Source organism: Microtus ochrogaster, unplaced genomic scaffold, assembly GCF_000317375.1.
Source record: "Microtus ochrogaster isolate Prairie Vole_2 unplaced genomic scaffold, MicOch1.0 UNK2, whole genome shotgun sequence".
NCBI lineage: Eukaryota > Metazoa > Chordata > Mammalia > Rodentia > Cricetidae > Microtus > Microtus ochrogaster.
The window spans coordinates 10218821-10234928 of record NW_004949100.1 but is presented as its reverse complement, the minus strand read 5'-3'; the positions used below and the strand labels follow the sequence as shown (position 1 = coordinate 10234928).

Genomic DNA, 16108 nt, shown 5'->3' with positions numbered 1-16108 from the left:
TTTCCCTGATACTGAGAAAGCCTGCAAATCCAACCCCCCATGGCTATTCCAATCCCCACATACACAGTTCATTTGTACGTATGTCCTGCCAGCAAGCTACTTCAGCTCTAGTGGCTTTTCTGAGACCAAGTCTGGTCACAAAACTAAAAGCCTTGTACCTCCTTATCAAACGCATTTCAGAAAACCAAAAAGAAAACGCAGTATTCATGACGTGGGTTTTCTAAGTGTCTCCACAATGACCTTATCCAGGAGCATGGCCACAGCGCCTGCTTTTACAGCTGCAACGAAACGAGCAGGGAGGTCTCCCTTTTGAGGCTGCACACTCATGCGTGACCTGATATTGCTGAAATAGAGTCTTTATTTCCGAACATTCCAAAACAGCAGTGTACACAGTAACAAATAGTAAGTCACAGACCATAAGAAAGCATTCGTTAGTGCAAATGGGTTTTGTAAAAGGTCTATCAAAAAGATTTATTTGCTTTAAAATGCATCCATTTCCAGAAGCATCGTTAATAAAACATTACAGTTTCATCCTTTGTAATAAAGTATTGAAAATCAATTGTGGTTGAGTAGCAAACATTGCAGGTCTTAAGTGCAATGTGCTTGTGATATCGTCATAAATATGAAACTCATGTAAGACAATAAATTAACAATGAAAAAAGACAAGACCGTTTAACTCTGCCGTCTGGCTGTCTCCTTGCAATGCTTTAGATGAAATTGTGCTCATTCAACGTAAAATTATGTCTCAAATTGTATGGTGTATTTTTGCTGATATATCCCGAGAGCTAAAAAAATAGTACCTTACCACAAAAATATTTTTATGGCACAAATTTTAAGTTGTTCCATAGTGGTTTACATAGGCATAAAAAGAAATAGGCACAAAAAATAAAATTCCTGTAAACTATAAAAAAATTAAAATTCAAACCATGTCATAGAACCTAGGTGTAAATATGCAATGTATTAAAATGCGGAACGTGTAATGGAAAGATGTTCAGAACATATAAAGTAAAACGAACAAGGTACTTTAAAAACCTCATATGGCAAAGCATTATTGATACGTCTCAAGTCTCTCAAAAAGTATTCAGGTACAGAGCAGTTCTACAAAAACTTCCTAGATCTAAGTGTCACGATACCGCAGCCGTGGGTTTGAGAATGCTGCGGGATCTCGGGCAGAGAGTAAGTGCAATCATTAGTCTCTGTGATTGGTCCATGGAAAAACAACGCAGTACGTATGTTAACGTGTGAAAGGGGAAGAATATCCCAGCATCCACTGTTACCCAGCCAGCTAGGTAACACAACCCTCATTTTCACTTCTGTCTTATTCTTCAAGGGTCCATCAGTAGCAGCCGTCTCTCCAGTTCCCATCCCTCAGTGTGCTGAGCGAAGACAGGGGCTTCGGGGGCTGCAGGAAACTAGGAGGAAAGGAGGAAAGCAAAGGGGCCGTTAATAATCCCCAGGGTCCCATCACTCTGCTCCCCTCTCCCATCAGCTCCTCCATTCAGTCACGACAAGCTGTTGGCCCTGTCCCAAATGTGTGTCAAGTTACATCTTTCTGGGTTCTCAGAGTGCGTGCCCATCTGCTGGAGCCCGAGGCCAGAACACAGGGCCACATGTGTCCCATGCACACAAGTGAACTTTCAATACATGGAAAAGTTTATGACAGAGAAGGAAAAGGTGAAGGCAGTTTAAAACATAGAGCAACTTGATTAGATATATAAGCTCCAGGCACACATTGTTAGCATTTGAAATAAAGATTCTTCTTTCGTAGTAGCAAAGAGCTTGAAAAATATTGAAAAAGTAAATTTGGAAAACCCAATGTTTTCTCAAGTTTGAAGGAAACAGACTCTCTCATACTCTCTCTGATAGTACTGAGAGTAGAAATCTTCCTCCTTCAAGGTGTGTGTGTGTGTGTGTGTGTACTTTTTTCTTCAGGAAAAAAAAATGGAGGTCCCCAACAATGACTATACAAGTCACATAATTCTGTCCAGACATAAACATGGCACATCTCTGCATCTACGAAGGAAAATGAGCCATGATTTACTATCACCACCCTTGTCTAAAATGTACCCTTAAAAGGAATTTGATAGTTTTAAGCTGAGAAAAAAAAAAAAACTTGCCAGAGTCATCTGGAATTTACCAATACAAACTGACCAGTTCCTGATGAATGAAATTAAGATGCTTCAAACCTTGGACAGAGGCATCATCGTGAGCACAGACCCGAGGAGGGAGGAATCGAACCACAGGGAACTGGGGGCAGCGGGACGAAAAGCTCTATGGATGGGTGGAGGGACAAGGCTGAGGAGGGAGAAAGGCGGATCTGACTACACAGAGGCCTAACTGCGAAAGAGAGACCCGGTGAGCCGTTAGGGAGAGCGACCGATGGTTAAACTTAGCCGGAGGAGAGTGAGGCTGACCTGCATACATACATTCTGAATGTCCAAGTATAGAAAGTTATCTGAACGAAATAAGCTACAACTGAAGTTATTCTTACCTTCTGACAGGTTGTGCAATTTTGCTCCGAGGCAGGTTGCTCCCATTTATTGCCAGTGAAGGTCTTGGAAGGGCACTGCGGCCCAGGATCCCAGACGCTGCAGCTTTGTTGGGAGTAGGGATTCCCGTGCTGCCGTACAGCTGCATGCTGTTGGACGAAGGCACGCTGCTGCTGCCTTGAACGGTTGGACTCACGTAGGCTGTGGCTTTCAGGGGCTGCCGGACAGGCACTGGGAAATGCCCCACGCTGTGAACTCTGTGCTGAATCTGTCCTGGTGATGGGACTGCAGGAGACAAGGAACGCTGTGTGAAGGGTTCTCAACTGCCTCCCAGTTAGATGTGTTTTGTTCACATCCAGAGGAGCCTACACTGCCTGAAGGTAAGTGATGGACACGTTCTAAACGAGCATGAGCACACGTGCGCGTGCACACACATCAGGGAAACTCCCCCGATGAAGGTCTCCCATTCTGTCTGTCAGCCACACTATGCCTAAATACATCTGACCCATGAATAACATGAAGGGCAAAAACCAGGTCATAACTTGTGATTTCCCCAAACTTACATCAGTATCCTCCCCCCTTAACACAAAGCCTTATCAATTAACATTGTCAGATTATACGTAAAATAATTAGGATTTACATGGAACTTTATATTTGTTTGAGTTTCCCTGGTATATGGGGTTGCGTACAGTCTATAAGTGTGTACGTAAATTATAACTTCAACTGTTTATAACAGATTTTAAAATATTTATTATTAAATACTAAAAATAGAATAGCATCTATCTTTATTTTTTGCATTAATTACATATTCTTTTCAATTTTCTCAATTTTTCTAAATTGCAATATTTACCTGCAAGCTTACTCAAATTTTTTTCAAATATTATTAAAAAAAAGGACATATAAGAGGACCTGCTCAGATCAAATCTGTGCTTCTCAAAGGTCAGCTGAATTTAGAAGGCAATTCTACACACAATGTTTTTCCTTCTAGAAAATTTAAGAGACTCTGAATTATTTCAAGACAAATTTGTGTTTGCTTAGAAATTATTAGGATTCCTTTTAAGAGCTGCTATTTTATTTATTTATTTATTTATTTATTTGTGTGTGTGTATGTGCACACCAGTCTACTAGACAAACAGGAAGTGCTCTCAACAATTGAGCCATCTCTCCAGACCCCATTAGCATTTCTTGATAGTTGCTCTGAGGATAGCCTCGTGAAAACAAAACATGGGGACAATTTAATAGCTTTAATTATTGAGGAAGTCAGGGGTGGTGTTTGTAGGCACATTCCTTAAGTAGCATTCATTATGACACTATCTCAGGGTTTATCTGAAAACTAAATTCATTAAAGCTGCTGAAAGCCTTTGTACCTAAAGTCCTTAGTAACCACTTAATTAAAAAAGCACGATTTTGACCTTTGTAGCAGTGGCAAAAATCTGTAAAACGAAGCAAGTGACCTGAGTAACAAGCCTTAAGTTTTTCTCAACATTGGGGATCATTTTACAGTCAAGAGCAATAAACAGGCAGAAATATTTAAGTTTGTGCTCCTTTTCTCTAAGGATGAAGAGGCACAGCTTAGCCTTCATGCAAAAATTTTTTGTTAATAGATTTTAAATGGAAAAAGGCCTGTTAATTAAAACACAGTTCAATATGTGAATCTGGCTCAAGTTCCTTTAAAGCACTATGTATAATAAACCTTAAGCACATATGTTGGTGACTTTCTACAGGGAACACATTAGTGTCCCCATCTCAAAACACACAGCTTCACTAAGTCCTCACAGATGGCCACGCGCTGCCTCCCAGGGGAACACCTCCAAATTTAACACATTCCCTTCCCTCATCACACTCTGGCCACTTCGACATCGGAATCACATCCTACGTTTCTTTCTGTGTCTGGATTCCTTTATCCCATATAATGCTGGTATGAATACCACATGCTATGATATATAATGTCATAATTATCTGTTTTCCTGATGATGGAAGACCGAACATTCTCCATTATGCTTTGTTGATAATATGAACGACTAGGTTGGGTTTATATAGAGTACCTCAACTGTTAGGGTACGTGAATTCAGCCGGGTCCCTAGATATTATACCAAAATACAATGATCAACTATATTCTAAATGTCATCTGTATCAGTTGCTCTTCCCTGTCAACTTAAGCAGACTAGAATCACCATGGAAGCACATGTCTGGTGTATTAATGAGCATTTTTCTAGAAAGGTTTAATTGAGGAGGAAAGACCTATCCTAAACGTGGACAGTGCCATCCTATTGGGTGGGTCTTGGGCAGCAGAGAAAGAGGGCAGCTGGCTGAGTACCAGCATTCACCCCCCTGTGCAGATGTAATGTGACCGACCACCTGCTCCATGCCTTCCTCCCATGATAGGCTATACTCTCAATTTGTGAGCCAAGATAACGCTCCCATCCTTAATTGTGTTCTCTTATAGAAACAAGGAAATTAATACACCAAGAAACTAGAGGAAGCTAAATTTGAAGTAAAATACTATTTGCAAAAAATAAATAATTAAATACTTGGAAGTAAGGTTAATTTGAGAGATGTGAAGTCTCTCAAATTACCAAAGATAGAAATCAATGAAAGACTATTCTATATTACGCAGAACACTAAACATGCACCAACACACCCAAAAGTGACCCACAGATTCAGTGCCATGGCTTAGGTCGTGGGGGGACTTTGACCTTGGAGCTCTGAGCACTTTAAGAACTGTGAAGACCATGGGAATTCATGGAGATAGATTAAAATTTTTTTGTATTACCAAATGAACAAGAGCTGGCCAGGGACAAAATATTATTGTTCAAATACAAAAGGGTACCCACAGACATAGGTGTCAAAGGCTTGGTTGCTATTTTGAAGGTGACAGAAATTTTAGGACTTGTGAGTGGAAGAGGCAGGTCATGGGGTAGGTCACTGAAGGAATATAGCCACTCCCTGTTTATCTTCTGTGTCCTCGCCAATGTGAACTGGGCAGCCACCTTCTCCACAAGTTCATTAACATCTCCCTTGTCCCAGGCACAAAACAATAGAGCCACCAGCCATGGACCAAAAAGTTCCTCTGAAAACGTGAACTAAACACATCTTTCTTCCTGAAAAGCACACACTAGGGTTAACACTACATCGCTCATTGACGGGGAAGACAGACAGTAAGTGAGCAACGACCCTGTGGTATACTGGAATGGAGGAGATACAAAGTACCTTAGACACACTAAAATAGATCATCTTTGGAGGGAAATGCTCGGAATGGTAAAAAAAAAATAATGTGACCGAAGTAACGGCTGGACCAAACTAGAGTGCTTCTCTCTAATAAAACTGACAGACTGACAGAAAGAAGAGAGTCTGCATGGGTAAGAGGTTTGTATAATGATCAAACTCGTGATTACTTTGCAGGTCTGTTATCCTGGGGTGTGAAGGTGCCCTATAATTTAGTAGTAGTAGCAACTGGCAACATGAACCCTGGAAGAAATACTGCTTGATTATAGTGAAAACTAAGTTACAAGACGGAGAAAAGCCTCTCTCATGTGCCTAAGTGAAAGAAAAACGCAACGGAAAACTAAGTTTTTCCTACTGGTGTTCTGACTAATTAGAATGATCGGCGCCATCACTGGGCTACACTTACTGCAGGATGGTCCCCTTGAGATCCCACTTCCAGCTCCATGCAAGCTGGAGTCAAAACTCTGACTGCTCCTCACGGTCACGGGAGAGCTAAGGTTGCTGCTGACTGCGGCGGTGCTTGGTGTCCGGGCCAGGTTAGGCATACTTCTTCGTAGCTTATCTAAAAGAAGAACAGATTTTTCTTAAGTTAAAAACCACACATGAATGCCCCTCCAATCAGAACACGTGCTTTCAAAAGTAAATAAGTAAAACTGTCATTTTGATCAGTGGCACACAGAAAATAGCAAACGGGCTAAGAACTGACCTCTTGTAAGGGCAATATACGCCCTAGAAAATGCTAACAGATACGTTGTTGACAAGAGAAAACACGGCATCCTAATCAACTTGCTGTTTGTTATACTCAGTAAGTGCATAACACTACATCAGATAAGGTTTGAAAATAACCTTGGAGTCATTTAGAAATGAAAACACTAAAAATAAAGGCACATGCTAATTTAAAAAATAATATGAGATTCAAAACCAACACTTAGTAAATCTTTTGCTAACAAGCCAAAATGGAATAAATTAATAAAATTTTCCTCCTCCTTTAAATTTCAATCTAAACTGTCTTATGATGGCCACAAGTTGCATTAACTTCTTCAAAGTGTTAACCCTCCCAGTATGCAAGCGGTTTGCACACTCCAGGGGAAAGACCTAAAGACTGAATGGCCTGATTTTCTTTCTTTCCTGCTAGGTGAGTTTTCTGCCACCAGAAGGTGACAGAGAGTTACACATAAACAGCCTGGCTCAGATTTGAAAGTGCCAAACATCTGCTGAAGGTAATTGGTTCTTTACTGAACCTCCGCCTGCCCCATTACCACCAAGTGGTACATCCGGCTACTGAGGCCAACCCGGACCAAGCACTAAACTGAACTTCATCCCTTTCCATTTCAGCTTGGCTTACTCCCCTCCTTTGGGACTCCAGACCCCAGATCCTGTCATTTCTAATACTCATCAGGCCTGCCACCATCACACAGGTCACGGCCCCTTTCTGTCACCATTTCCACACAATCCACTTCATTGGTTTCCAGGGACCCTGCCACACTTTTCTCAAACACGGGGACACACCGAGCTCAGCTCTACTTCCAATCCATTTTATTGCAATCCCAAAGCCTAAAATTCTGAACAAGGGCCAGATTAGGTCTCCAGATTATAGGCTCAACAGACACAAGACTTATCTCCCGATGCCCCAGTACCGCCATTCAGGCCGTACCAATGGACGGAAGGAATGAACAGAAGAAATACTTATGGTGCAGAGACTAAATGCCAAGTAGTCTATATACACTAGGGATACCAAATGAATGAGCACACCAGTTTCTAAATCTCACTGAACTTATGGTTTAAACCAGCACTTCTTATCTTTTGTTCCATTATCAATCCTAGAGAGAAAAATTAACATGAACTTAAATTCAGTTTCTCCAAAGTGAAGGAAATTAAATATTAACGAATAACATTTTGAAAAGTAGAGTAGAGCTGAAATTTTGGAAGATCACAAACATGGTAATGCCTAAATTTTCTGTAATTCTTTTCTTCACTAAAATCTGTTAAGAATTATCTCCACAAAATATACTCTAATATACACTGGAGTATGCATAACAGGACATACGTCTCATGGTCACTTTTTTTTTTCAAGCTAAATCAGAAACCAGTGACGTACTTGACTCCTCATGATGGACTGGAAATCAAACCAGAGCACTCCACATTTCTCTCCTGATACACCACACCATCTTCACTGCTTATATTCCCCAACTCTACCTCTGTCTAGCAACGGTCTGCTCTTTGCTGTAGTCTAGGGACCAACAGATAATCAAGCAAGTGTAAAAAGCACATTACATAATACATATGTACAACAAGGGATTTTGGAAAGTAGTTAAGCCAACCTGCAAACCCACGTTAATACATTAAGAATATATTCAAGTCCTGCTTCACAGAGGGGCTCTTCTACACACCTGCTGGCTGGGGAATCTGCCGCTCCCACCTCCCCGCCTCCTGCCGTAGACTCTCCTGTCTCCTGGTTGCTTTTTTCATTATAGTCATTTCCTACTGCTCTCAGAGGATGCCTTCCAATATCCCAGCTATCTAAAACCATAGATAGTTATAGTTCCAAAACACACATACTGTTTTTCTTGCACTTTCATACCTATAATAAAGGATCGATAAGATTTTAGAACAAGTCGATAGTAAAAGTTATTTAAAACCTACTGTTTATGTCTTAGGGTTGCTAGTGCCGTGATGAAACACCATGACTAAAAGCAAGCTATGGAGGAAGGGGTTTATTCAGCTTACAACTTCCACATCACTGTTCATCATGGAAGGAAGTCAGAACAGGAATTCAAACAGGGTAGGAACCTGGAGGCAGGAACTGATGCAGACCATGAAGAGGCACCATATATAGAATCCAGGACTCAGGGGTGGCCCCGCCCACAATGGGGTGGACCTTCCCCCATCAATCACTAAGAAAACACTCTGCAATCTTGCCCACAGGCCGATTCTTCCTCTTTGTTTTTTTCAAAATAGGGTTTCTCTGTAGTAGCTGTCCTGGAACTAGCTCTGCAAACCAGGCTGGCCTCAAACTCAGTGATCCACCTGCCTCTGCCTCCCAATGCAGGGATTAAAGGAATATGTGACCATCTGGCCCTACAGCCCAAACTTACGGAGGCATTTTCTCAATCTAGGCTCCCTTCTCTCCAGTCACTAAAACTAGCCAGCACAATCCACTTCTGATGCTTTCCACTTACTATCTTCTGAACTCAGTGCACAGGGTAATAATGCACAGAAAACAAACCTCAGATTCAGGGAAGACCACCTTGAGGCTTCCCTGACCCCCAGAGTTGAGAATAAGCCCAAGGCTTCTCAAGTGCAGCACGCACTCTATCAGTGACCTTCACACCCAACCCTATGAGAGGTCTATTTTTAATAGTATGTCTTAAATCTTCCCATTCCTATTAAAGGCCCCAGCCCCATACAGCAGGCACTTAAAATAGTCAACAAAGGGTGCGTGCGTGCGTGCGTGCGTGCGTGCATGCGTGTGTGTGTGTGTGTGTGTGTGTGTGTGTGTGTGTGTCAGAGTATGTGATAAAAGCAAGACATTTAAAAAAAAACCCACAGCTAGGTCTCTTAAACACCACCAAACTGGTGAGAAGAACCTACATCAGTATGAGACTATTTCCACTATATATTGTTTTACATAGCATAGAAGCAGAGGGAAACAATCATATACTAGTTATTAGAAAATTGAGCTTCTACTTTTTGAAATTTTAATTCCAGGAGTCGATACTGTGGCTCAGTGGTAGAATGGTTTGTCTAGCACAGTTTGGGCCCTAGGTTGCATTCCCAGTAGTATTAATTAATTGCTAATTAACTAAAACAAACTTACATGTATTTATTTGCAAAAATCTCCCATAAAAGTCTTAAACACAGCAATGAAAGACTATACCATGAGCACATGCATGTTTTCTTCCTGGAGCTACCAGCTCTTTCCATTCTGCCATAGTTACTTCATCGTAACATGTACATCTGTTTACTTCCAACTGTATGAAAGCTTCAGACACTCTTGATACTTTAACCCTAAATGCATCTGGATCTCCTAAGAGGAAGAAATGTCTATAGAATCACAATACTTGTTATCACATTTAAGCACAGGAGCATCATAATTCATAAAAATCTTCCAAATATCTCAAGAATGCCATTTATTACATTCCCTCCCCAACCCAGATAAGGTACATACATCATGTGTGGCTAATCTCCATTAATCAAGACACACGGATCTTTAAAAGCAGTTTTTACTCACATTTGGGTTCCAAGCCAATTTCCTAACTCCATAATCCTGAAATATGCCCTTACTAATAAGCTGTCTGAATACAAATCCTTAGGACACTGTGGGCTGAGCTGTGGCCTGTGGTTGAATCAGACCATCAGGAAATATGGTTCACTTCACTGGCAAACAATCTGGAATGTACTCACACACTTTAAAGTCCAAAGACTAAAAAGTAATGTCCTAATTTCATCTTCCTAAGAAATCAGAGATTTTCTGTTCAAGGGCTAATAAACAGCAGAAGAAAGAGACTGAGGATAGAATTCAGATGCTCAGGGTCAGGGGCAGCAAAACTCAGCCTATTGTGGAGCACAGACAGCCCAGGAATCAAGGACAGTAGTTTCACCTGCCAACACAGGCCTCCTCCTCCCCCACGGAAGGTCACTGTGCCACCAATGACTGCATCCCACTCCCCAAACCCTGAAAAAGTACAGGAGGGTGGGAAAGAATCTACTAAGGTTAGTTACTTCTGTTACCTGATGAAGCATTTACTGTCTGACAAACAAGTCCCAATTCAATGATTCCCCAAAAATGCATGAAGAAGCTTTATGAGCTTTCACTTTTGAAAGTAGATAGTGTATGAGCCACAAAAACAATATTTTAAAAATTTATTTCTATATGGTATTTTCTAGCTCCATCCATTTGCCTGCAAATTTCAAGATGTCATTATTTTTTTCTGCTGTGTAAATGTACCACATTTTCCTTATTCATTCTTCAGTCAAGGGCATTTAGGTTGTTTCTAGGTTCTGGCTATGACAAACAATGCTGCTATGAACAGTGAGTGAGGTAACCCAGACCCAAAAAGACAAATATCATATCACTATGTAGGTGTGGCTGGCCTAGAACTCATCATATACCAAGCTGGTCCTGAACTTATTGATCCACCTGCCTCTGCCTCCCCAATGCTAGAATTAAAGGTGTGTGCTACCATGCCAGTTGGGTTTAGTTTGAGTGAGGTATATGTCATCACGTTAATTATACAAAATTCAGTACATTTTAAAAATAACATCTTCTTGTTTAAAAATTTTATACATGTATATAATGTTTCTTTATCATATCTACTCCCTTCCCTGCTCCAGTTTACTCCAGGATCCAAACTTCATGTCCTCTTTTAAACTTTTTATTATTTTTAAGAATAGAACCAATAGCTAGTAGTTATTCCTTCCCTCTTATATTGTTTTAGGGATTGAGAAGAATACTGGATATTCTCAAAGTTACCATTTTTCTTTCATAAGTTGGTTCAAATGACATTCTATGGTAACAAATGGAGGCTCAGATATCTGAGCCATATGTTTTAAAAATGTTCAAAAAAGTGTAGGTGGAGTGGGAGAGAAATTTTATTCAGCATATCTACTCCAGGCAACGTAGTATTTATTATTTAATTTATTCCTCATAACGTATTACAGTTGGGAGAGACACCAGATGGCTTGATGGGAAATTACAGAGATGTTTTCTGAAAGTCACATGTTATCTCTGCTTTGCTTTGCAGCTTAGAAAACCAAAGTTCAGTGACCTGAGAAACTTCAGCATGGACGGGCTGTGTGGGAAGGCAGGACTGGACTCAGGCCCCGCTGACTTCAGAGCCCGTGCTCTCAGCCACGAAGCGGATTCATCAGAAGCACATCTGGAAAAATACCTTTGCGTTCCATGCCCCCTCGCATGCAGAACCTGAAAACTCACAACCAGACCCTGGATGGAGTACGTGCCTGTTTGCCTGCGAGCAGCATCGTAGCATGGGCTTCAGGGAAACCTAATCCTCTCCGAATGGTGTTTGACCAAAGGGTTATCCCTTTTCTAAGGTAGGACAGGCAGCGGCATGGAAGGGAACAATCCCACTGACGTACCAGTTGTACTGTCTGGGTTTGGGTGTCAACTTGATTCAAGCTAGAGTCATCAGAGAGGAAGGAGCCTCAGCAGAGGAGATGCCCTGATGAGATCCAGCTGTAAGGCGTTTTCTTAATTGGTGATCATCACCAGGCCATGGTGGGTGGTGCCACCGCTGGACTGGTGTTCTGAGTTTTATAAGCAAGCAAGCTGAGCAAGCCCTGTGAAGCAAGGCAGTAAGCAGCTCCCCTCTGCAGCCTCTGCATCAGCTTCTGCCTCCAGATTCCAAAACTGCTTGAGTTCCTGTCCTGACTTCCCTTCGGTGATGGACTATAGTGTGGAAGTATAAGCCAAATAAACCTTTTCTTCCCCAAGTTGCTTTTGGGTCAGGTGTTTCACAGCAATAGAAACCCTAACCAAGAATAACTGGTACCAGGAGCGGGGTATTGCTGTGACAGACCTGACTCTGTTTTAGGGAGGACTGTGGAAGGACTTTGGGGACTTTGGGCTAGAAGAGCTATTGAGTGTTAAGAGTTCTTTGTGTTCTGTGGGGACTTGGGAGAAAAATGTTGAGAGCGGTACAGAGGATGGAGCTCTGGCTTGTGAAGTTTCAGAGGGAAGCTTCCATTTGTTACTCTGAATTGACATCTTTTAGTTTCGGTTAGCTGGGGCTTAAGAGTCAGCTGTGATGAACAAGATATCAGGACTACCAAAGTGAAGCTGTGCTTTAATGGGGTACTTGATGCTGGTCAGCTGGCACTAAGAAATTAGCAATGATCAAGAAGAAACCAGTATCTCTGAAGTGAAGTCTGGGAAGCGTTTCCTGAGACCCCCAGCGAAGCTGTGTTCCAGAGGCGGCCAAAATTGTGCCTCATGTTGGCAGCCAGACTTGGTAATGTGTAGGAGTCACCCAGGTGGTCCCCGCTTTTAAGGCATGAAGGGGTCATGGTAAGAAACTGAGGCTTGGCACTGTGAGAGCACAGGAGAGGGTATTAGTGAAGGGGTGCAGCCTCAGTGGCAGCTGAAGACTCCACAGAGTTTTGCACATGCAAATACCATGGGATGACCACCAAAAACAGCAGCAGCAGCGCAGTGAGCCAGCCCAGCCAGAGCCAAGAAGGTAAGGTGTGTGTGCAGAGAGGGAAGTGGCAGAGAAGTGAAGATCAGGAGTGGATCCCAGACAGTGGATGGTTGGAATCTGGTTCTGCTTTGATTTGATTGTGACTTTGTCCTGTCTGATCTTTCCCTCTTGAAGTAAGAAAGTATTACTGGAGCCCACAGTTGAGAGACGAGACTGTTGATTTTAAGAAATTGGTTATTTTAAAGGGACTGGAATTTTAATGTGTTTGAATTTGTAAAGACTGTGGGACTTTTGAATTTATTTATTTATGTTTTTAATGGGACATCCTGGGGATGAATAAGAAAGGACAGGTTGTGGCTTAATAGTGATGTGTTTTGTGTATCAACTTGACCCAAGCTAGAGTTATTAGAGGGGAAGGTGCCTCAGTTGAGGAGATGTCCCCATGAGCTCCAACTGTAAGGCCTTTTTTCAATTAGTGATCATCGCTGGGGGAGGGTCTAGCCCACTGTGGGTGGTGCCATCCCTAAGCTGGTAGTCCTGGGTTCTAAAAGAAAGCAGGCCGAGAAAGCCAAGAGGAGCAAGCCATAAGCAGCACTGTTCCATGACCTCTGCATCAGCTCCTAACCCGACTTACTTGAACAGCAATGTGGAAGCGTAAGCCAAATAAACCCTTTCTCCACAACTTGCTTTTTAGTCACAGAGTTTCATCGCAGAAATAGTGACTTAAACTAAGACAGCAGCCAAGATGTAGAGTCAGCAGCTGCACGGCAAACTCAACTGCGGTGCTGGAAAACACCTTTAAACTGTGACACTGTGTCCAGTAAGCATGGAGAATGTAGCACCATCTGGCTGCCATTCAGAGCTTTAGGGTATTAACTGTTATGACTTTCTTTAGCCAGATCTTAAACTTAAAATCTGAGACTCACAAGAGAGAAACTCAGAATATAATGCTTTAAATGCTTTCAGATGAACTTCCGGTTTTCGGGATGACACAAGTATGGCAGAAGAAAGAAGGAAACTAAAATGTGTAGCATCCGATCAGTAATCCAATTTGTAGTCACCTTGGTGACATTCACAAATATCATTTGTTTACTTCTAGACTTTGGGAAATGGTAGGCTTTGATAATTAAAGGCTCTAACTATATAGGTTCAAAGCAAGTTAAGTAGTTTCTTCCAGTTTTCTAGGCTCTGCATGGACCTTCTACATACACATACACACATGCATGCATGCACGCATACACACATGTGCATTCATACACGTGCACACGCACGCACGCACACACACACCCACCAGCCTTAGGACACTACATGTATGTTCTCTCTGTGGTTCTCAGTAGTCATAGAGTCTAATTCCTTGGAATATGAGAAAGAAAATTGTAAAAAAAAAATATGAAAGAGAATTATACCCCATCACACTAATACTACAGATGAACTTTTCATTGACATGCCACATAGCCCCGTCTCTCCAATCCTACTGCTTCACAGATATTAACTTAAAGTTAGGCATCTGAAGCCTGCTCTAATAGACTCCCCTAGTCCGAGTGTGCAAGAGCAGCATCCTCCCAAAGCCTCATTGTCAACACTTCTTATCAGTCTGCACTAAAGCCCACAGTAAGAGGCTATTGATGTTATCAATGCAACAACACGGGGCCTTCAACGACATGGAGCTCAGCCATGAAGTCCTCAGGCTGCGCAATACTGGCTCCCTACAAACAGTAGGACAAACAGCAACATAAAGATTTCCACCCTCAGGGGCTGGAGAGATGGCTCAGTCGTCAGTAAAACACGGGCATCACAAAGCATGAGAACCTGAGTTCAGATCCACCAGCACCCAAATAAAAGGAATTCCTATAATCTCAGCTCTAGGAAAGCAAACAGACACACCAGGGCCTGTCAGGCAGCCAGTATAGGCACAGCAGCAAGTTCCAGATTCAGTGGGATACCTGGTCTCAAAAACTAAGGTGGAGAGTCATTAATGAAGCCAACAGCCATTGACCTCTAAGCGAATACATGTGCATGCGTATGTGTGAGCGCTGTGCACACACAAATACACAAAAAGGTCTCCCCATCTCAGTGTGATTCTGAGGTGGGATCATCACGGTAGTCTTCCTGAAGTCAGAAATCTATAAAGCTGAGACATAACTAGAAGATGGCCAATTTTAGATGTAAATTTAGACCAAACTGACAGGGATGAAGTTAGACCCGAGAAACACCTGTCGGCGATGTGTTGACGGTATGACACAACCTACCTCCGTTGGTCCTATTTGGTTGCTGATCTGGAGTTTGGGCTTGAGGTGAATAATACTGTGGCTGCTGGAAATTATTTGAAGGAAAATACTGGGAACTGGGGCTCCTCCTACAATCGCGGATGCTGGAAAAAGTCTGTGAGTGGGGAATTCCTCTTTGGAAAGGCGAACACCTCGGAAGGCGAGGCTGAGGTGGTGGCAAATGATCGAATTCTTCCTCGTCCTCCAAGCTGTACCGGTCGTATTCTTGATCGCTACATGTCCCTTTTTTTCCTGAACTCAGTGACACACTGGAGCTGTGTCTGGACACGGACGCTGACGTGGAAGCATAGTCTTGCCTGAGACCTGGTTGAAACAAACAATTCATGTTTTTATTTTAAAAATGACAATAAATTACTCAAACAAGTGTACACCATAATTTGTTTCAGGTTATTAAATTTCCCCCTTCAACACAAACAAAAACATACATTTATCTACCAGACACATGTCTAATGTTAACTCAGTCAACACTGAAAAAAAAACATATCCCCCCTCCAATGAAGGGCAGACCTACCTGCCATGACTGCAGACATCACTACCTCTAGTAGGAGAGGACCACTTGTTGGTCCCCAGCTGCTCAGCCCCCTTCACGCAGAAACTGTATTAATTAATTCACTGTTTGACCCATTAGCTCTAGCTTCTTATTGGCTAAATCTTACATATTAATTTAAACCATATCCATTAATCTGTGTATCGTCACGTGCCTGTGGCTTATCCGGTAATGTTTCGGCGTCTGTCTCCGGTGGGAGCTACATGGCTTCTCCCTGACTCCACCCTTCTTTCTCCCAGCATTCAACCTAGCTTTCCCTGCCCACCTAAGTTCTGCCTTGGTATAGGTCCAAAGCAGTTTCTTTATTAATCAATGGTACAGAGGAAAATCCCACATCAGCTACCTACACAATTCTCCAAATTACCCCCTTTCAAGTTTGGAAATAGTTAGAAAAACAGA

General features: G+C 42.2%; 1 protein-coding gene across 2 annotated transcripts in view; it reads right to left on the bottom strand.

Annotated features, from left to right (window-relative positions):
- Positions 1–274: 274 nt before the first annotated feature.
- Positions 275–16108, bottom strand: part of Slain1 (SLAIN motif family member 1) — a 46175-nt gene continuing 30341 nt past the window's right edge. Inside the window, exons 6-9 of one of the 2 annotated variants that reach the window (XM_026788373.1) lie at positions 15124–15465; positions 6121–6276; positions 2492–2774; positions 275–1412 (exon numbers count right to left, since the gene is read on the bottom strand). In XM_026788373.1, the coding sequence (XP_026644174.1) occupies positions 1337–1412; positions 2492–2774; positions 6121–6276; positions 15124–15465 (857 nt within the window). In that variant the 3' untranslated portion in view covers positions 275–1336. The remainder of the gene's footprint in view (positions 1413–2491; positions 2775–6120; positions 6277–15123; positions 15466–16108) is intronic. The other variant, XM_005365375.2, reaches the window with a different exon arrangement.